Raw genomic sequence first — 23,802 nt, forward strand, 5'->3', positions numbered from 1 at the left:
TCTGAAAATACTTAGTTAAGATCTAGTCTACACCAGCTCCATGGATATACAAATCACCCTTTGTTTTCGGTCGTAGAAAAACGGTAATTTTATATTGTATTTTAATTATGACAAGTACAGATTTTAACCTTGACAACTATAGATCTTAACTAAGTATTTTTAGAGGTAAAAGCAAATTAGAAAAATCTACTAAATACATTATGTGCATATGTAATGAAACAAATGTACCAGAAACCACCTCTCGTTAAGAGTTTTATAATTAATAAAAATGACGTGCAGTCTGCCAACAAATTTAATGTGACGCAGCATGTGTAGGTTGATGAGTGTGGGCGGGTTACTCCTGTAACCGAAATTTGCATGTACGTTCTTTTACATTTGATGGTGATCAGATAGAACGAAATAGGCTTGCATTTGTGAAACAGTAAATTATTAACATTGTCATTTCAGATCTGAAGCCACATGGGATTAGCCGAGCGGTCATAGGCGCTACAGTCATGGACCTTAGCAGTTAACTCCCATAAGATTTCACACACATTTGAACATTTTTTTCGGATGTGAAGATGGTTCTAGAAGAACCGAAACCGATAAATGTGCAAATATTTTGCAATCAAGACGGATTATAAGTAACATTTTCGATATCCTCCGTCAGTCCTCCCTACTGTGCCACCTCTCCGACTTAACTAGTTACTCGTTAAAAGGTACATAAAGTTTCCTCGCGAACAGTTGAGTATCTACGGATAAGCCGTGATACTTCCTAGCTTGTTTTGACCTCCCTCCCACTGGGCGTATTCTGGGAAATTGGGTTGTGACATTTGACGTGTTATCCTGCTGAGTAAAGTGGTGGATCACTGCCATGCTGGTATAAAGAGTCCGGTGTCGCATAGGCCGCAGCTGTCTAAATCCGCAGACCACTTCTCGGCTTACACGGCCGACTGGTGCCGGCTTCCGAGACCACCCGACCGCCTAACGACGGTCCGAAGCGTTTCTGCGACTGGAACATCATCAGGCGCCGACTCGCGCGCAGCCGGTGCGCCGCTAATGACCTCGATGCCTGGGGGAGGCGGGGGTGGGAGGGTGGACGTTTTGCATCAGAGCGGCCGCGGCCTCCTCCAAATAATTGCGACAGCCGCTTAGCAGATCGATCGCGCCGTGGCGCCGATGCGGCCGGAAGGCTCGCAGCCGACCCTTTAATTGCGGGGCCGCCGGCTAAACGAGGCGCCTCGAACCGCCTGCGCTTCTCCAGACTCAGGCACTCCGAGCGCTGCAGACACCTCTTAATCGTCGCACCTCTTTGGCAGATACGAGGAGTGGTTACAGGCTATGGCACGATTTCGTAAGGCTATATTTGCGAGCGCAGCTCGAATACAATAGAGAAAACGTTATCTACTGCTTGTGGAGAAACCAGATTGCAGTTTTGCGGGTTGGAAGAAGGGTATCAGACGGATGCCATATTCCTTGACTTCCGGAAAGCGTTTGACTCGGTGCCCCACTGCAGACTCCTAACTAAGGTACGAACATATGGAATTGGTTTCCAAGTATGTGAGTGGCTCGAAGACTTCTTAAGTAATAGAACCCAGTTCGTTAACCTCGACGGTGAGTGTTCATCGGAGGTGAGGGTATCATATGGAGTGCCCCAGGGAAGTGTGGTAGGTCCGCTGTTGTTTTCTATCTACATAAATGATCTTTTGGATAGGGTGGATAGCAATGTGATGCTGTGGTGTACGGGAAGGTGTCGTCGTTGAGTGACTGTAGGAGGATACAAGATGACTTGGACGGGATTTGTAATTGGCGTTAAGACTGGCAGCTAACTCTAAATATAGATAAATGTAAATTAATGCAGATGAATAGGAAACAGAATCCTGTAATTTCTGAATAATTAGTAGTATACCGCTTGACACAGTCACGTCGATTAAATATTTGGACGTAACATTGCAGAGCGATATGAAGTGGGACAAGCATGTAATGGCAGTTGTCGGGAAGGCGGATAGTCGTCTTCGGTTCATTGGTAGAATTTTGGGAAGATGTGGTTCATCTGTAAAGGAGGCCGCTTATAAAACACTAATACGACCTATTCTTCAGTACTGTTCGAGCGTTTGGGATCCCTGTCAGGTCGAATTAAGGGAGGACATCGAAGCAATTCAGAGGCGGGGTACTAGATTTGTGTAAGTAGGCTGTTTAGGTATTTTTTATTGGTAACGCCGCCGCCACGTAGCGCTCTGTATAAAAATCTTTGGCTGTGCCGTGTGCAGTCTGTGGCTGGTTTGCATTGTTGTCTGCCATTGTAGTGTTGGGCAGCGGCAGCTGGATGCTAACAGCGCGTAGCGTTGCGCAGTTGGAGGTGAGCCGCCAGCAGTGGTGGACGTGGGGAGAGAGATGGCGGAGTTTTGAAATTTGTAAGAATTGGTGTCACGAACTGCTATATATATTATGACTATTAAAGTAAATACATTGTTTGTTCTGTATTAAAATCTTTCATTTGCTAACTATGCCTATCAGTAGTTAGTGCCTTCAGTAGTTTAATCTTTTATTTAGCTGGCAGTAGTGGCGCTCGCTGTATTGCAGTAGCTTGAGTAACGAAGATTTTTGTGAGGTATAGTGATTTGTGAAACGTATAGGTTAATGTTAGTCAGGGCCATTCTTTCGTAGGGATTTTTGGAAGTTAGATTGCGTTGCGCTAAAAATATTGTGTGTCAGTTTAAGCACAGTCGTGTGTAATTGTTCTAAGGGGACGTTTCATTTGTTACTGGTAGGTTTGATCATCACGCGAGTGTTATGGAAATGCTTCAGGAACTCGGGTGGGAGTCTCTAGAGGAAAGGAGGCTTCCTTTTCGTGAATCGCTACTGAGGAAATTTAGAGAACCAGCATTTGTGGCTGTCTGCAGTAAAATTTTACTCCCGCCAACTTACGTTTTGCGGAAAGACCACAAAGATAAGATAAGAGAGATTAGGGCTCGTACAGAGGCATATAGACAGTCATTTTTCCCTCGTTCTATTTGGGAGTGTAACAGGGAGAGAAGATGATAGTTGTGGTACGAGGTACCCTCCGCCACTCACCGTATGGTGGATTGCGGAGTATGTAGATGTGTTAGCGAAACACTTGTTGAGAGGGAAATGAGACAGTGCTGTAGCTTACTGTTGGTGTTTTCGCTCTCTATATCGAGCACGTAGTGGAGGAAGCAAGAGGAAACCTAGGAAAGAAATTACAGTAAAGGAGCATGTACATCTTCTTACTGATTTATGGCCAGCCCTACAGGATTCATGGTGACAGTTCCCTCCACCATTACTTCTGATATTAGTCGAGTCCATGCCATGTCATGTTCCGGCGCTTTTGTGTGCTCACAGGGGTCCTACACGATGTTAGAGAGGTGGCTCTGAGCACTATGGGACTTAACATCTATGGTCATCAGATTAGAGAGGTGTACCAGCTTTTATGGCTCTTCAGTGTATATGAAGGGGCAAAGTTTGGTGGGACAAGAAAAATGCCTCTGAGCACTATGGGATTTAACTTCTACGGTCATCAGTCCCCTAGAACTTAGAACTACTTAAACCTAACTAACCTAAGGACATCACACACATCCATGCCCATGGCAGGATTCGAACCTGCGAGCGCAGCGGTCGCGCGGTTTCAGACTATAGAGCCTAGAACCGCTCGGCCACCTAGGCCGGCTTAGTGGGACACACTTTATATTATTTTCTGTGTTGCATGGTTCTGGTCGCAGATGTAAGTATTACATTTGTGAAATTCATGGTGCTCTCGTTGTCTACCCATACGAAACATTGTCCGCCCTTGGTGGATACCACGACCACGACCACGAAATAGACGATAAGTGAAACTCAGCTTACGCTATTCGTCCACGAGTCTCAGAGGGCCATAGGCACGCTTTCCCAGGTAGATGCCGTGTTTCTTTACTTCCGCAAGGCGTTTGATACAGTTCGCCACGGTCGTTTATTGAACAAAGTATGAGCATACGGAATATCATACCAATTGTGTGATAGGATTGAAGAGTTCCTAGATAACAGAATGCAGCATGTCATTCTCAATGGAGAGAAGTCTTCCGAATTAAGAGTGATTTCAGGTGTGCCGCAGGGGAGTGTCATAGGACCGTATCTATTCACAATATACATAAATGACCTTGTGGATGACATCGGAAGTTCAGAGGCTTTTTGCAGATGATGCTGTGGTATATCGATAGGTTGTAACAATGGAACATTGTACTGAAATGCAGCAGGATTTGCAACGAATTGACGCATGGTGCAGGGAATGGCAACTGAATCTCAATGTGGAGAAGTGTAATGTGCTGCGAATACATAGAAAGACAGATCCCTTATCATTTAGCTACTATGTAGCAGGTCAGCAACTGGATGCAGTTAATCCAATAAATTATCTGGGAGAAGGCATTAGGAGTGATTTAAAATGGTATTACCATATCGTCGGTAAAGCAGATGCCAGACTGAGATTTATTGGAATAATCCTAAGGAAATGCAATCCCAAAACAAAGCAAGTATGTTACAGTACACTGCTTGAATACTGCTCATCGGTATGGGATCCGTACCAGATTTAGTTGATAGAAGAGATAGAGAAGATCCAACGGAGAGCAACGCGCTTCATTATAGGATCCTTTAGCAATCATGAAAGCGTTACGGAGATGATAGATAAACTCCAGTGGAAGACTCTGCAAGAGAGACACTCAGTAGCTCGGTACGGGCTTTAGTTGAAGTTTCGAGATGATATCTTCATCGAGGAGTCAAGCAGTATATTGCTCCCTCCTACGTATATCTCGCGAAGACACCAATAGGATAGGAGAGATTAGAGCCCACACAGAGGCATACCAACACTCTTTCTTTCCATGAACAATACGAGACTGGAATAGAAGGGAGAACCGATAGAGGTATTCAAAGTACCCTTCGCCACACACCGTCAGGAGGCTTGCGGAGTATGGATGTAGATGTAAATGTAGACATCGGCAACAGCCTGTTTCATCAGCAATATTGCCGTGTCGTACCATAGTTTGACCATACATAGTAGCAACATTGCAGCAATGCTGTAGGGAACACTGTTGCGGCCATACACTGTCGTAAAAATGGCGTTTTATTAAGAGGCGTTTACAAAGCGATATCATGCGCGTGTAGTGTATCCTGATACGTCCAGTATATCCCAGCTAACGAAGAAGTCTCTAAAAGGCAATTGCACTGCTTTGCAATACACTGACAAACGGTAGACAGCAGCAAGGTGTCACATTTACCAATCTAACCTCTTCATCAAAATGTTGAAATGTGTGTGAAATCCTATGGGACTTTACTTATAAGGCATCAGTCCCTAAGCTTACACACTACTTAAACTAAATTATCGTAAGGACAAACACACACACACCCATGCCCGAGGGAGGACTCTAACCCGCGACTGCTACGGTCGCAGGTTCGAATCCTGCCTCGGGCATGGATGTGTGTGATGTCCTTAGGTTAGTTAGGTTTAATTAGTTCTAAGTTCTAGGCGACTGATGACCTGAGAAGTTAAGTCGCATAGTGCTCAGAGCCATTTGAACCATTTTTGACTCTAACCTCCGCCGGGACCAGCCGTAACCCCTCTCTCACCGAGGCATATAGATCACGGTATCAAACTTTCAAACTTTACACTTGGGAATACTTAAGAACTGCAAATAAGTACTCAGTTAATAAACTGAAAATAAATCCACTATATAAAAACGATTTCAGTGATTTTTGTCAACTCACGTAAGAGAACTGGAATAGGAAATGCTAGGAATATACAGTCTGTAAACTGAAAACAGGCGCCCCTGCACGATGAGTAAGAGTCAATGGTTCCTCTGGCACTGTAGAGATTTACACATTTTCTGCCCTTATTCATTACCTGTGTTAGGTCTTGTTAGTAACTCATATCTGCATTTCATGTAGTATTATCGCTCTTTCTGCAAAATAATCACTCCCCTGGCATGTATACGCACTGCGCCGCCAGTGATTCATAAGGTGCGCTGCGGAGGGCTTATGTATCATTGCGAAATACGCTGTAGTTGCTTCTTGTGACGTAGAGTGGGGAATCACGTGCCCTATCGTCTATTTTCAGTCCTGTGAAGGAGGGAAGTGCATGCACACAGTTTGGTGACTTCCACTCTCTTGCGATCCCGAGACACATTTTATCCCTAAATACGACAAGTGCATGGACACAATTTGGTGACTTCCACTCTCTTGCGATCCCGAGACATAATTTATCCCTAAACACGACTCAGCTGCTCTCGGATATTATACAAGCAGTACATATTTGTTTTTAAATCGACGTTATTTACAGACAAACACCAGTTTTACACCATTACAGAACAGTTTTAGTAATCTGCTGTTTTCCCAGTCCCTGTAGACGAGAACTATTAGTCCGACAAAAAAAAAAAAGTTCAAATGTGTTTGGAATCTTATGGGACTTAACTGCTGAGTTCATCAGTCCCTAAGCTGACACACTACTTAACGTAAATTATCCTAAGGTCAAACAAACACATCCATGCCCGGGGGAGGACTCGAACCTCCGCCGGGACCAGCCACGCAGCCCACAGGAAAAAGGGCCTTCTTTTGAAGGACATTTAATGTATTCAAATGAAACCCTCAAAAATAGTCGCCAAAACTGTTGGCACGTTTCTCCCATTGCAATGCTAGCCGGTCGCTTCCGTGGTTGAAACTGTGGGATCCAGACCGAGACCCAGTCGCCGGCCGGTGTGACCGTGCGGTTCTAGGCACTTCAGTTCGGAACCGCACTGCTGCTACGGTCGCAGGTTCGAATCCTGCCTCGGGCATGGCTGTGTGTGATGTCCTTAGGCTATTTAGGTTTAAGTAGTTCTAAGTCTAGGGGACTGATGACCTCAGCTATCAAGTCCCTTAGTGCTCAGAGTCATTTGAACCGGGACCCAGTCACACACTTCGGCGGTGCTCACGCTAATACCCAGTAACCGATGGATCTCGTTCACGGTGATTCTGCGGCTGCCCATGTCTAAGGCATTTACTTCCGCAATCATTTCTGGTGTGATGGCAAATGAGCGTGTCCAAGACGAGCATCGTCTTCCAGTGACTCGCGTCTCTCAAGGAATCGTTTGCACCATTCCATAACACTAGAACGACTCAGACTGCTCACAGCCTTCATCAGTCGATCCGTTTCAGGCCCTCCAACTCCCACCGCCGCCACAAATCGAATCACTCCTCGTTGTTCGTGCTTACTGCCCTGCATGCTCGGTAGCGGACCACTTTCTCTTCTGCGCGAAACCACACTGGCGCTATGCAACATCAAACGGGGTGCACACATCAGTCTCTCTATATGGAGCCAGCATACCCGCAGTTTCGTGGTGCCACCTTACGTGTAAGGCAAAGGTAGACGCACTGACCAGTTTTCATTTGAATGAACCTCATAGTTTAATTTTGTATAGGGAAGACTTTCGCTTTTCGAGTTATTCGAGAAGAAGATGAAAAAAGTGACCTTTAAAACCCACTTCCAGCCCAACGCTCATACCCCAGCCCAACGCTCATACCCAAGCGATCAGGACATTTAGTACTGTGGAAAAATGTGGGACTACAGTATTAATTCCCTCTAATTTTCCTTCGTTGACTGGACTAGCAACACCAGCATGCTGTGTGACATTACAGTGCACACGTAGTACTCTCTTGTTCTCTCTCTCTCTCTCTCTCTGTCTCTCTCTCTCTCTCTCTCTCACACACACACACACACACACACACACACAACCACGAGCACACGTATTGACTAGTAAAGCACGTGATTCATGAACGTGATGAAGCCGACTGGAAACTGGTCAAGTGATTTTCACCTATCAGTTCTGTTCGGCAAACTAAGCTCCCCTAACTCCTCGTGCAGAGTTCTTGCCACCGCATACGTGGCGGTAAGTGATGCCGACTCCTCGCGGCTAAGGTGAATGTGATTGGCTGAACGGGGGGGGAGTGCGACCGGGCCCTGGCGGCGCAGTCGGCGGCCGTTCGCCCGACGCGGCGGTAAAAAGCGGCCCGCTAAGTTGGCCGTGATTGCTGTAACGGAGTTTGCAGAGTTTCGGCTGACAGCGCTGATCGATTAGCAGAGCCCTCTCCCCGTCCGCTGACCTCATTCCGCCAGCTCGCGGATCAGCAGATACGCAGTTAATGGCACTGGGGCAACGCCCTTCGCACTGTGGTTTCGTCCGTGTTTGAATTCAGAATAAGAAAAATTTCTACTGAAAGGGTTTTTCAGTTTCGCTTAGCCCCCTGCTGAATAATGACAAGAAGTTAACTCTTCGTTCACGAAAGTACGCTGCGTAACGCAGCCAGCCCTTCATATTCTCATTAAAAGGACTTACACCTACATATGACAACGAAGAAAGATATTGTCTGGGCCACTTAGTGTATTTTATTAGAATAACAGGTAAATTATCTTTGCTGAAGACCACCCATAATTCATCCAGACATCTAATAAAAGGAGATAAAGGCATAAGATAGTACAAAAGTGATGGTAATGTGAGATGAAACTGACAAAAACTGGCAGCATGCAAAAATAAATAAATAAATAAATAAATAAATAAATAAAAATTAAAATAAAAATAAAAATTAAAAATCGTGAAGGAGTCTGTATTACTAAACGGTTTAGACGATCGCATTGTTCTAGGTTCAGGTTGCGTATCTAAAGGCTTCCAGGGGCTCCAAAAATAATACTTCATGTAATTACTTTCTGAATTTAAAATGCTGCCATAATCTACTCATTAATGGGAGATTGTAGGGGGCAAAATATTAAAAAAATATATATTTTTGCTCATAAACATGCCTTGGAGTATATTTTACTAGAGAAATATGTTATTTAAGGGCATTTTAGCCATTAAAGGCTTTAAATATTGATTTACTTTAAGGGCAGCAATGTTGCCACGCCCCCCCCCTTTTGCCTTGAGTCAACTTCTTGAACTTCAAAAACATAATTTGCTGATTTGTGAAAATATTTCGTGCTGACAGTAGTTACAAAGCATGGCGCAAAATCCTTTATACAGGCGGTGTTGCACATAGCCATGCACAAAATGTAGCCTCGCAACCACAAATCTGCATTTTATAACAACATTAGCATATAAAAGATTTTATTAAAAAGTAAAGACAAATTTCAATACTTGACGCAGAGTGGTATGTTTAAAAACACATGCAAGCAATGTGGAAACGTATATATTAGTCTGTTAGGCAGAACTATGGCAATTAAGCTACGTGTACATGCGAAAAGCTGGAGATTACGGAATGAAGATTCAAACTTAGCTGATCATTATTTAACAGAAAACCACATTCTACATCATATGATTGAAGTTTTACATTCTGTTAAGAAAAGCGGAAAGATGACCCAACTGCAAATAATGGGAATCGACAAACACATGACACAGAAGGAATTAAATGATCAGGCTAGTTTCTTTTTCGTTTCGACAAATTGAATTTTCATCAGAAATACTAGATTGAGATTGTAAAGTCAAGTCCCATAGTGCTTAAATCCATTTGAACCACTTCAGATTGTAAACTTATTTATAATCAGTTGTTAAATGTATCTCCACATCAAAATTTTATTTCCTCTTCTACTTTCTGGTTAATGTAATAAATTCTATGTGACAAAAGTGTAATGTTTTTCTATGTACACAGTCTACGTCACTTATTAGAAAGTGTTTTCCTATGTGACAGAACCTTATTTTCATAATGTCTACGCGAGATTAACGACGGTAGTAGAAGAATAGTCACGCAGTAGACTCGTATGAGATTTAAAAATTACATACTGGACGAACGGTTCTCGTTTCTAATTTTTAACGGGGTTTCAAATTCATCCTGAAGCGTTGGTCACTGCAACATGAACACTGCGCCATCCTTTGCTAGATGGGAGCATTGTCCAAGAACGAAATAACCTCTATATCCCGAGAGGCGCGAAAGGCAGCAGAGTTTCGAAAAACGTCGAATAAAGTTTTTCTCCGAAAATTCAGTGTTGCAAATTTATTTCTGTCAGAATATTTTACTTTATATTCGGCCGCGTCCCCCGTGAGAAGAATTTACATGAAATTCTGAGAAGGGCAGGTAGGTTATTTTTAGGGGAAACACGTCTTTTATCACGTGCGGTATAAACCGGACTGGAAACGTTTCAACAGAGACTGAAACACGCACGAAGCACTAATACAGATATTTCCTATTTAGGAGTATTTGTCGGGGTAATGTTTCTTTCAACGAGTTGCGACAGATTGTTGTTATGTATGTTCCAAGTTTCATCTAATAGCGGACTGGAAGTGCATCGTGGCCAGGAAGGAGCATTGCTATAAAGAAACTAGTTCTGCAGACGTAAACTGTTGTCAAAGTTGTCTCAGATGCGTAAAAAATATGTGTCTATATATATCTAATCAATCACAGAAAATGCTGGAAACGGCGATTTCGACAAACCATTGTTCTTACATGTCTGCACATGCGCATTTGCCGCAAGCTCTTTTCCAAGTACTTCGCCTTGTCATTCTTCTGGGGTGAGTCAGAGGAGCAAACGTTTAGTCACCAAACACAGGTTTGATCTAAAATAACTTCAAAAGAGTACAAGATCACCTAAAACGCAGAATTTGTGGCTTTGCATGATAAATAACTTTCTAACGGGCTAATATGCTTTGTATAGGCGTCAATGGAGAACTTCGACTAAATACTTGATCATTAAAATTCAGCAAACAACATTTTGATAAAAAAAACGTACAATTTACCTAATATTTTCAGTTTCAGACAATTAGTATTACGAGATTAATGTGTTTTTGCTCTGTTGTCTGAGAGAAGGAGGGTAGCGATTGGAGCATGCATACAAATTATCGGTGAAACTGTTAATGGCAAATAATAAGTGAGTGTGGGAGTCAGACTGTGCAACCTTGGTGCGAATCAAGCACTAGGGCAATATGATGACTGCAAGATAGCCTGTTTTTGGTACTTCAGGAATGTAATGTTTACTTCGGTTCTTCAGACGAGTAAAGGTGGAGTTATATTTTATTTTATTTCATTTTGGAAGCTATTCGTTTGATTTTTGCGTAAACTGATTCTGAATCTGCGAATGGTGAGGCTACTGTGTTATTCGGCCGATCAGAAACAAGATATCTCGCGCGATTTCAATGAGGTGGTGTAACCCCAAGTTCTAAACATTTTTGTTGGATGTTGCAACATTTGTTTCAGTTAGAATTGGATTAATTCGTAGAAGTTTGTCATCAGTCATGGATGACGTGTATGAAAATTTCAACCTTCTTTTTAGTGAGAAGATACTTTTTTTCGAAGGATATAAATTCAAAATGATTAAACATTGCATGCTTTTAAAAACTGCTTATTAACCAATAAGAAGCTCCTTTCTTTTAATAACAGGACGTTAGCTCAAATCTTAAAGTGGCTACGAGAGAGAAAGAGTGTCATTTAAGTATGAAAGAATTAGTACTGTACTGTGATTATTTTCGTATTTTCATTTCTGGAACAGTATATTACGAAGGACGTACGGACTTCATAGAAAATATTTCTGTAGTCAAAGTGAAACTATAGAACAGACATTCTTTTCAAGAATTTTACTTCTTTTAGAAGTCGCAGCTACAGGTAATGAAATGAACACGCTTTATAGAGATAAAAGAATATCATGTACTCTATTGACATGTGTAGCGCAGCTAGCTTTATAAAGCTTTTCTGAGCTGAGTAATATTTTGTATTTATTTATTTATTATGTCTTGACACCACCCACCTACAATGTAATGCAGGTCGTATTTTCACTGAAAGTTGTACACAACTGCAATTAAACATTCGCTTCAAGAATTGTAATTTAGATCGAGCAATTCCATAACTGGTGAAATTAATATTAATTTAAAAAATGAAAAACACCAAAACCCCTTAAGCCATGATACCACCCTTTACATTACCACTGCAGGAAATGGTCTCCTTGCTGATCCTAATTTTAACTACTGATTCTAATTTTAACTACTGAGTCCCCTCAGGATTAAGGTCGCTACATTCTTCAGTAAGCCCCTGTTGCGGAATTCTACGCCTGCGGCCTTTGCTATCATTACTGACGTGTAGGCGAGTGAGTTCTCTATTTCTGGGGACAGCTTTTTATATCTTTAGATTCCGAGTTCCAGAAAACCCCTGCCATTCCTACAGAATAATGAGTCCACCGCGCGTCAGTCCTGACATGGGACCACAGGTGAGGTGGCGCCGTCATCCGCTGACTCAGTGGGGTCAACCACGGCACCGAATTCACCACACAAACGCTACCGCAAACTGCTCTTGCTGAGAGACTCACCTAAGTCTCTTACAAGTTCCCATTTATTGTGCTGGTTCGGCCTTAGCTGCCACATTTCTGGCCACTTATACACCGCTTCTGGTCCTCTTCTCTGTAGTGATTAATAGCAGCGCCTGTGAATTCTCAGTGATATTCGTAGTACACACAATATTAACTTCAATGTTTTTAATTTCAATACATTTTCTAGCAAGGAGAGGCCACGACGTTCGGATCAATGATATATTTCAAACTTTGCACACTTTTAGTAGTCCATTAAGAAAACGTAACATGCGACCAGTAAGGCGTACTACCTCGTCAATTTCTAGAAGTGCCAATAGTAGTTTTACGAGTCAGTGATTATCGGTGCTTTGTGACTATGAGCACGAGTCCAAGTGTTGAGCATTCACGGTGATTAATCGGACGATCGCTGTATCGAGCCTTGCTCATCCCTGCTCGGCGTACGAACCATTGAACGAAAGGCCCACTTGTCTGCTCTTGATGACTGCACGATGCAAAGGTTCACGCCGCGCCCGGGTCCGTCAACACCGACACTGAACTGTTGATGACTGGAGACATGTTATCCGGTCAGACGAGTCTCGTTTCAAATTTCAACGAGTGGATGGACGTGTACGGGCATGGAGACAACTGATGAATCCATGTCCCTACATGTCAGCAGTGGACTGTTCAGGCTGGTGGAGGCTGTGTAATGGTGTGGGGCGTGTGCAGTTGGAGTGACATTAGACTCCCGATATGTCTAGATATAACTCTGACACGTACGTTAGCATTGTGTGTGATCACCTGCATCCATTCAGGTTCATTGTGTATTCCGACGGACTTGGGCAATTCCAACAGGGAAATGCGACACCCCACGCACCCAGTATTGCTACAGAGTGGCTCCAGAAACACTCTTCTGAGTTTAAACGCTTCCGCTGGCCATCAGTTCTCCCCAGACGTGAACATTATTGAGCAAATCTGGCATGTCTTGCAGCGTGCTGTTCACAAGAGACCTCCGTGTTACGGATTTATGGACAGCCCTGCAGGATTCATGGTGTCAGTTCCCGCCAGCGCTACTGCAGACATTACTGGAGTCCGTGTCACGTCGTGTTATTGCACTTTTGTATGCTCACGGAGACCCTACACGTTATTAGGCGTCGGGGTCAGGGATTTTCTCTGCCTCGTGATGACTAGTTAGTTAGGTTTAAGTAGTTCTAAGTTCTAGGGGACTGATGAGCATAGATGTTAAGTCCCATAGTGCTCAGAGCCATTCGAACCATTTTGTTATTAGGCATGTGCACCAATTTGTTTGGCTCTTCAGTGCATATATGAAATAATATGGCCAGTGTGAAAAAAAAAATATATTAAAGTGATGAGCAAGATCCAGCGATCAACCGATTACGGAGTTTGAATGCTGACCACTTGGCCGCCGCCATCTCGTGGTCAGAGTCACAATGCACTGGTGCCTACTGCGTACATAAAACTTCCATTACCATTTTCTCGAAATTGTCAAAGTAGTACGCCTTACTAGTTGCACATTATGTCGTACTAATGGACTGTCAAACGTGTACCAAGTTTGAAGTAAAACCGTGGTCTGAACTTCGTGGCCTCCACTTGTAAGTTTCCTATGCCTTATCAGAATCAGCAGGTGCCATTAATCTTTGCTGTAACGTCAGTGTACCTGTGCCTGTTATGTGAGGAACATTAAACGTCGCTGCAGGATAGGTCTTGCTTTACGCCGTCACAAGCTTCCGTCGTGCAAGCCATGTAGATTGCGTAAGTGTCTGCCGTCATGGCACATCGCACCTACGTCATGTAAGTGCGGCTGGTGTTATAAACCGTACCGTTACATGGGTACAAGAGGATCGACGCACAGCGGAGTCACAGGTCATTAGTCGGCAGCACTATAGGAGTGTGCGCTGAGAAGAAGTGCCCTAGAAAGAGAGACAGTGCTCGGGTACTTATAGAGATGTACAAATTCCCCTTGCAGCCTGCTTGCTCCTAGCTCCTCTGCAACCTTTCATGCAGGTCAACCTGCCGCGACGTAAACACAAGAGTGCGCGTGTACTGAGACATAGTGGGTAATGCGGCCGACTTGGGCTCCCGCAAGCCCGGGCAAGCTGGGTTCCCGCAGGCCTGCCAAGCTTCACGGGACCCGCTCAGCTTGCTGCGCCTGACAACGGGTTGCGCTGTCAAGCTACCGTGACTTGAGTAGCCAGGTAGTTAGCCTGCAGTTCATTTATCGCAACGGTGGGGGCAGCACAATGAATAGGTCGAACTTTAGTGAGATTGAAAAAAAAAAATTGACGACTGACGAACACATGCTGGTAACGAAACAGAGCACAAGTGACGCTTCAAATACATCGGGAGGTGTGTCTCAATGCAAACTATTTAAATCCTCTTAAGTACTTATTCGGGAACCTCGAGTATGTTACGACATGTGTGCAAATTTGACGAGCAGTTCACCCACTCGGTAAATATCTTGGAAGAGGACAAAGATTTAGTGGCCGAAAAGTGAGTCGACGCGTGTGCTAAGGACCTGAGACCATTTAGCTGGATTTCATGGTAACCCGCAAACGATGTCAAAATGTTTTGTAAGGTACTCTACTCCATGCACTGACCGAAATATTATGTAGACAGTGATGTTGCTCTTGATGGTCAAGTGTGCAAAATTTCTTCAAGATCGGAACAAAACTGTAGGTTGGTGTAGAAGTGTGTAAGTAAAGTACCCTCCGCCATGCACCATTCAGAAGCGCCCTTCATCCTGCTTTGAATATCAAGTGTGCCAAATTTCATCAAGATCGGAATAAAAACGTACTATTTGTCGAATTCCGCTAGGTAAAGTAACCACTGCCACGCACCCTACGAAATTTTATGAGACTGTGACCTTCCTCTTGGTTTCAAGGTATGGTGTGCAAAATTTCAAGACTGTACGCAATACAAACACACGGACACAATAAAAACGCACTTTCAGTTTTTCTCAAAATTTCCAATTTTTCGGTCGATTTTCCAAAAATTTTATTTCATAAAAACCTTGTCCTGAGAATTACGAACACAGCAAAAAAAAAAAAAAATGACGGATTGGTCCAGCCGTTCTCGAGTTATACGCTTATCAATACATTTGGCAATTCATTTTTATTTATATAAATAATAAGCCCGAAATATACGCGTAAATGATGAATGTACAAATAAAACCCAATATTTTTTGACCTGAAATTAATATATATAATTATATAATGTTGGAGTTTGTCTTTTGGTGCTCAGGTAAAATAAAAACTTTTAATTAACGTTCATAATACGACAATGACGCGCGCAGACTAAACGGCTGCGTAGCGTAGCTCAGCAGTAATATGGGCAGGCAAGCAAGTTTCCCACAGCCTGCCCGGGTTGGGTTCCGCTTGGCTTGGCTGGGAGTGAAGCAGCCTGCCCGTTCTGTTGACAAAGCGCGGCGGCCTGCCCGCCTGGCCACCGGGCAAGCATGGGCGGGTTAAAAACGGAACATGTACACGACTGGGTACTCACCCCGCCTTGCGCACGGCGCCGGTGCAGTTGAAGGAGGCGGCGGCGGTGCCCGTCTGCTTGGCGCGGTACGGAGAGTTGTGCACGCTCTCCGCATCGTCCTCGTCGCTCACGGCCGTCGTCAGCGACATGCGGTCGTCGTCCGACATCTGCACAACAAGAGCAAGCGCGCTGCGTCAGAGGGCGGGCAGTGCTGCCGAGCTGCGGAATGCTCTGGAGCAGGTGTTGGGAGCTGGGCGCGGGCATGCACAGGGGAGGCGTTAACAACACACTAGCAAAGCACTGTAATCATATACAGGGTGAGTTTTCGATGCATGCGGAAACATGTCCGCAGTTTGTCTAGCCAACACTTTAATCGAGACTGTATCAACTGTGTACGAGGGTCGTTCAATAAGTAATGTCCCACATGTTTTTAAAAAGCCATTAATAGACCAGACAAAAGTCCTTGTTGACGCTTCACATTTTTTGTTTGTTCTGAGCGCCGGTGAAGTTTCGAACAGTTCCGGCAGATGGCGCAGCCGTAGTACAGTGTCAAAATGACACAAAATGAATGATCATATAAAGTTGATCGTCGGTAAAACAGATGCCGGACTGAGAGTCATTGGAAGAATACTAAGGAAATGCAATCCGACAACAAAGGAAGTAGGTTACAGTACGCTTGTTCGCCCACTGCTTGAATACTGCTCAGCAGTGTGGGATCCGCACTAGATAGGGTTGATAGAAGAGATAGAGAAGATCCAACGGAGAGCAGCGCGCTTCGTTACAGGATAATTTAGTAATCGCGAAAGCGTTACGGAGATGATAGATAAACTCCAGTGGAAGACTCTGCAGGAGAGCCGCTCAGTAGCTCGGTACGTGCTTTTGTTAAAGTTCCGAGAACATACCTTCACCGAAGAGTCAAGCAGTATATTGCTCCCTCCTACGTATATCTCGCGAAGAGACCATGAGGATAAAATCAGAGAGATTAGAGCCCACACAGAAGCATACCGACAATCCTTCTTTCCACGTACAATACGAGACTGGAATAGAAGGGAGAACCGATAGAGGTACTCATGGTACACTCCGCCACACACCGTCAGGTGGCTTGCGGAGTATGGATGTAGATGTAGATGTAGAATGGCGTCTACATACGACTCACGTTACAAGCAGCTTGCTGTTATTGAATTCTTGTTTGTAGAAAAAGAAACATCCATAAACGTTTGTGTGCAGTGTATGGCGATACTGCAGTTGATAGAGTAAAGTTGGGCGGTGGGTAAAGAAAGTTTCAGCCGCAGAAAATGCATACAACGGCCTTGCCGCAGTCGATACACCGATTCCCGTGAGATCACTAAAGTTAAGCACTCTTGGTGCACTCAGCCTCGTGATGACAATTGAGGAGTTACTCGATCGACTAGTAGCGGCTTCGGTCAAGAATGCCTTCATAACGACCGGGAGAGCGGTGTGCTGACCCCACGGCCCTCCTATCCACATCCTCCTCTGAGGATGACACGGCGGTCGGATGGTCCCGGTAGGCCACTCGTGGCCTGAAGACGGAGTGTTCTCCGGAAAAGCAAAAACGAGCTCCACAATCAGAAACGCTCGGGATGTCCTGTCACAGCCACTGCTCCAGACAAGCTGCATCGTGCGGATGCAATCAGTCGTGCCGACCGACGCTTCACAACTCAACAACTAGCTCTACAATTGTCGGTGAGCATTGGAAGTGCGTCTGCAATGACAGAGACTCTCGGATATTTAAAGAGGTGCTCAGGATTGGTTCCACGAATGCTCACAGCAGCCACAAGATTCAAAGAAAGGCCATTTCATCTGAATTGTTGGAACGTTGTTAAGGCTTTCGTGGCCACTTGTTGACAAACTGCCTATTGGCTTCTGTCTCGGGTTCTTCGGACGACGTTCATCTAATGATTTCTCTGACGTTTCGCCAGCACGAGTGGCTGGCATTGTCGAAGCTTCACCCTCCATTGCCGGTGGTGAACTGGAGCCGAGCTCGCGGCCACAGACCTGGCGCGCCAACGTCCGAGCGCTTCTCCGCGGTCATTTCCGGTGCGGTTCTCCTCTTGCTACTTGCGACGGTCGTTCGCTGCAGTACGGGAAGCCAGGATCCGTTTACCTTAAGGCTTTCCTCTTTCTTCTGCAAACTGTTGGCGTGTTTTTGTATTTCTACAGCTTCTCTGAACAAGCGCGTGTGATAGTGCTTCTCCACAGCCAGAACTTCCGTGTCGGCGAATTTTATTACGTGGTCGGTCTCATTCACTGCGTGCTCTGCCACGGCCGATTTTTCCACCTGCCCCAACCTGCAATGGCGCTTATGCTCTTTGATCCTGGTGTTAATGGATCGTCCAGTCATTCCGACATAAACTAAGACACTCTTAGAGCGGCGAAGGAGGAAAGAGACTCACTTGCAATGTTGGGAATATACCGTATACCATGCACATGCGGAAAAGTTTTTCGCTGACGGTATCTACACATGCCGCAGAATGTCCTACGCAAATGTACCACTGTGCGACATGTACCTCAAGAGATATGACATCATAAACACTGAGGGACATGAAAAAAAATCCGCGTTATGCATGAAGTTTTAATGCATTTACTACTGAAATTCTCCTGCATTCGAGTCAAGGAACGTCATTAACGCTGAGACACGTCATGCATGAAGTTTTAATGCATTTGTTCTTAATTACTGACACTCTCATACAGTCAAGTCAACTTTAGCAATTCCCTAACAACTGGCAGAGTTATTGACAGCTTTCAACTGTAAAGCGCAGACTGCTATGAAGAAGCGTCGCCATAGACACGTTTACAAAATCCCGTTGTAGACACCTACAGTAACTATTCGAGCTCATGTTTCTTAATTTGGATACTGTATCTATACAACTGTAGATTATGAATATTTCCTTGTATGGCTGTTTCATAATTTCAAAGATGTTTTCAGGACATGGAAATTTTTTCGCTACTTCACTGAACACACAGTTCATTTTTTGTGCTTGTGTCTAATACGAAATTTCCAAAAGGAATGCTAATACGAAATTGCCATAAGGAATGCTAGTACAATCATTACAATTTGTTTATATCATTTATTAGAACGGTGGGTTTTGTTTCTTTTGAGTGGTTGTTTTGACACCTGACGATGTGTTTCGGCATTGTCCCATTTTCCGTACACATCGAAAAGTCACTCTGCTTAAGAAGACTGGGAATACTAAGGGACACACAAAACTAGATAGATTGCGTATGCAAGGACGGGATGACAGTGACGAGTTCTCCTACTATGTACCTCAGACTACGCCCCGTTCAGATGAATCAGCTGACAAAGCCATATCCGTGCCGAACTCGCAGATCGGAATGTGTCATTTCGTAAACATGTATCACGTGTTTGGAGATTTCGATGTTGCGCACACTACATATCGATGTACTAACATCAGGTGGTGATTCGTGTAAGGAAAATCACCAATGGAATCCATATGATATGATCCAGAAGCCAACCAGCAAATCGAAGCAGTGCGAGATTATTTAATTACCACGGCCGAAGAACGCAAAACAAATTAGGACCAACGTAGAAACAGCCATGGTTTCCTATTTGTGTTCCCCAAGATGTGACAGTTGATCAGAATTTATGCGTGACACAATGCCTAGAAATTGCCCTTTTTTACCTCAAATATGCACTGTTGTTCTTCACAGAATGCGGCAAGCATTTTGTAAGCAACGTGTCGAGTGCACGAGATGCAAGTTCCCCCTGAGCTGATAATAACCGATGATTGACTGGACCTTCATACCGTACAATTTCAATTTACTGTTTCATTTTCAATTACACAATTCAGATTTTTTATACAGCCGCCAGTAACTGGTAATGAATTACATAGTCTAAAATAAATACCTAATGCTCATCAAAGTTTATTACAACAGTTATTAATCAGAGACCAAGCGCATCGCCCTAAGGCAGCGACAGGTTGCCCTAAAAAGCGTTTGTTTTCTATTTGTGAAGAATTTCCCATCCATAACTCAATGCTAGAGCACATAACCGTTGTTTCTTGTTTCGCATATACTCTATTTGGCACTGAATGTGTTAGAGCCAAAGACGCGAAGTGACACACCGAAGAGTACGCAGTTGGTAGGGAAAAACGAGGAATCATTTTACATATAAAGAGTGTTTCAAAAATGACCGGTATATTTGAAACGGCAATAAAAACTAAACGAGCAGCGATAGAAATACACCGTTTGTTGCAATATGCTTGGGACAACAGTACATTTTCAGGCGGACAAACTTTCGAAATTACAGTAGTTACAATTTTCAACAACAGATGGCGCTGCAAGTGATGTGAAAGATATAGGAGACAACGCAGTCTGTGGGTGCTCCATTCTGTACGTCATCTTTCTGCTGTAAGCGTGTGCTGTTCACAACGTGCAAGTGTGCTGTGGACAACATGGTTTATTCCCTAGAACAGAGGATTTTTCTTGTGTTGGAATTCCACCGCCTAGAACACAGTGTTGTTGCAACAAGACGAAGTTTTCAACGGAGGTTTAATGTAACCAAAGGACCGAAAAGCGATACAATAAAGGACCTGTTTGAAAAATTTCAACGGACTGGGAACGTGACAGATGAACGTGCTGGAAAGGTAGGGCGACCGCGTACGGCAACCACAGAGGGCAACGCGCATCTAGTGCAGCAGGTGATCCAACAGCGGCCTCGAGTTTCCGTTCGCCGTGTTGCAGCTGCGGTCCAAATGACGCCAACGTCCACCATTGCTGCGCGAGAGACATTCGCTAACGATATAGTGCACAGGATTGATGACAGCGATATGCATGTGGGCAGCATTTGGTTTACTGACGAAGCTTATTTTTACCTGGACGGCTTCGTCAATAAACAGAACTGGCGCATATGGGGAACCGAAAAGCCCCATGTTGCAGTCCCATCGTCCCTGCATCCTCAAAAAGTACTGATCTGGGCCGCCATTTCTTCCAAAGGAATCATTGGCCCATTTTTCAGATCCGAAACGATTACTGCATCACGCTATCTGGACATTCTTCGTGAATTTGTGGCGGTACAAACTGCCTTAGACGAAACTGCGAACACCTCGTGGTTTATGCAAGATGGTGCCCGGCCACATCGCACGGCCGACGCCTTTAATTTCCTGAATGAATATTTCGATGATCGTGTGATTGCTTTGGGCTATCCGAAACATACAGGAGGCGGCGTGGATTCGCCTTCCTATTCGCCAGACATGAACCCGTGTGACTTCTTTCTGTGGGGACACTTGAAAGACCAGGTGTACCGCCAGAATCCAGAAACAATTGAACAGCTAAAGCAGTACATCTCATCTGCATGTGAAGCCATTCCCCCAGACACGTTGTCAAAGGTTTCGGGTAATTTCATTCAGAGACTACGCCATATTATTGCTACGCATGGTGGATATGTGGAAAACATCGTACTATAGAGTTTCCCAGACCGCAGCGCCATCTGTTGTTGACAATTGTAACTACTGTAATTTCGAAAGTTTGTCTGCCTGAAAATGTACTGTTGTCCCAAGCATATTGCAACAAACGGTGTATTTCTATCACTGCTCGTTTAGTTTGTATTGCCGTTTCAAATATACCGGTCTTTTTTCAAACACCCTGTAAGACAATGGAAAGATATGCTAGAACAGGAAAACTAAGGGTAAAGAGCAAGCAGAGCAATTCATTAACATTAGTGTATAATTACATGAATACCTAATAAAGACGCATGCATTGGTTTACAAATGTGATCTAATTTGATATCTTACCTGCATCCTTTCGGAAGAATCGTCGCTGTCTATGTCACTGTTGTGATACTGCAAATCATGGTGACATTTACTGCCGACTACTGTGTTATCGAGACTTGGCGTAAGAGAACAAGGTGACTTTTGCTGGAGCCATTTCAGCCCCCATATATTCTACAGTAGAGCACGTATATAGTCCCTGCTGGAATTTGAGTCACGCCAAATATCAAGCTGGTGTTTTTCTTGCTCTCAGATTACACAGAGGGCAGTGGCTGAAGTACATCGTTTTTGAAGCTTCGTATCTGTCGCTTAGCAACAGTCTCTGTGCAGATTGATGGTAGTGGGAAGCAAGTTTGAGTTTGACGACCCATCAACATCAATATATGCAACTTACCACTACAGAACTTGTGTAGGTTTTGATAACGAAATGGTCACGACGCATTTGAAATAACGATAAGAATATCCACATGAAGCGACATAGGATAATCACGAAACAATTACATATCCAGGGTGTTGAACACTGTCTGACACATGATGGCTGCTAAGGTAGAGCATCAGGTTACGGTCCACAAAAAATAGTCACTATAGTCTAACGATAGTCGAGAGCTTTACCAGTATTCCATATAAGAAGTGTATAATGGAAATAGCCCTTCATGAGTAAATCCTGTTCAACAACCGTGCTGCTCTGAAAATAAACAGAGTTGAACTATAGATTTAAACGTAGCCAAAGCCCCGTAACAAAACAAAAACCGAACGAAGCGAAATTAGCGTAACGAGAGCCATGCGTTAGTGTTCAACGAGTCAAAGTAAAATTCTGTCAATAGATCTCATAGAAAATTCCAAGAAGAAGCAAAGCCATATGTCTGTATACACTCTGCGATCGTAATGGCAACTGAACGGAGTCTGAAAGAGAAAAGGTCGAAATACTGGAATCCTTTTTCCAAAACTGCTTCACTTAGGACTATTGTACAGCTGTTCTCCGTTTAGCCGAGCGGGTTCGGGCGCTGCAGTCATGGGCTGTGCGGCTGTTCCCGGCGGAGGTCCGAGTCCTCCCTCGGGCATGGGTGTATGTGTTTGTCCTTAGGATACTTTAGGTTAAGTAGTGTGTAAGCTTAGAGACTGATGACCTTAGCAGTTAAGTCCCACAAGATTTCACACACATTTGAACATTTATGTTCTCCGTTTAAATTGTAGCACGAATCTCAAAATGACAAATATCGAAATAAGTGACCACAGGATAGAAATTTAACACATCACTCAACAGAGAAAAAGAGACTAAACATGATGGAACACCAACGCTGTTTGACTCTACGTCGAATATACCGAAGAACTTGCTCCTATTCTAGCAGCAGTATACCGTAGGTCGACGGGGGAGGAAGTGTCCGCAGTATTTGGAAAAGTGCACGTGTCTATTACAATATTCAAGAAGGGTCAAAGCGATCGTATGAAACCCACGTCGTTTCGTTCATTCACGAGACCCAGAAAGAAGTAGATATCAGTCTCAGCGTTGTACAAAATTCCTTAACTTCCAGAAGATATTCGAAACATTTCCGACTGACACCTAATGAACAAGATACGTGAGCATGGAATATCCGACCAGCTGTGTGATGGCGCTGAGGAGTTCCTAGCGAACCTAACAGTCACTCTTAACGGAGAGAAATATTCGGACATAAAATTAACTTACTCTGCGAGTGTTACAGGGATAGCAGCTTTGAGAAAATATGTAAATTGCAGAGGTTCGACGCTTGGAGCGGGGAATGGGAATGGATCTTCAATATGAGTGGCATTAAGGCCAATATAATTGTAGGTAGACTGCAGAACAACCACGGGAAGCAGTTACAGCCATAAAATATTAGCGTTCTGAGTGATTTAAATGGAATGACCACATAAAAGAAATTGCAGGTACGAGAGGTGTCAACTTAGGATTCATCGGAAGAATCCTCGAGAAGTGTAGAACATCCACGAAAGAGGTAGCTTACAGAAATCTCGTTTGGCCTATAGTTGAATAAGCACATTTGGTCACAGCTTGACTTAGAAATGTAATAGCGCCACGGAGATCCTCAGTCAGCTCCAGTGGCAGATGCTGCAAGAGAGGCGCGGTGCATCACAATGTGGATTACAGTTAAAATTTCGAGAGCATAAGCTCCTTGATGTGTTAACCGATACAAAGTACAGAGCGTCTCAAAAAGAATTATCCGATTTAAAAAAAAATGATAACTGCTATGTTGTTTGAGATACGTGCGTGAACAAAGTACTGTTCGAAAGAGCAAACTTTCGAGCTTTACATTGTTCCCGCTACGTGGA

At 44.0% G+C, this 23,802-nt stretch overlaps 1 protein-coding gene across 3 annotated transcripts in view; it reads right to left on the reverse strand.

Moving 5' to 3' along the window:
* LOC126283955 (protein still life, isoform SIF type 1) overlaps window positions 1-23,802 on the reverse strand; it is a 1,235,171-nt gene that overhangs the window by 510,095 nt on the left and 701,274 nt on the right. For all 3 annotated transcript variants that reach the window (XM_049982390.1, XM_049982392.1, XM_049982391.1), the window contains one exon: window positions 15,773-15,918. In XM_049982390.1, coding sequence (XP_049838347.1) covers window positions 15,773-15,918 — 146 coding nt within the window. The remainder of the gene's footprint in view (window positions 1-15,772; window positions 15,919-23,802) is intronic.

Source organism: Schistocerca gregaria, chromosome 8, assembly GCF_023897955.1.
Source record: "Schistocerca gregaria isolate iqSchGreg1 chromosome 8, iqSchGreg1.2, whole genome shotgun sequence".
Lineage (NCBI taxonomy): Eukaryota > Metazoa > Arthropoda > Insecta > Orthoptera > Acrididae > Schistocerca > Schistocerca gregaria.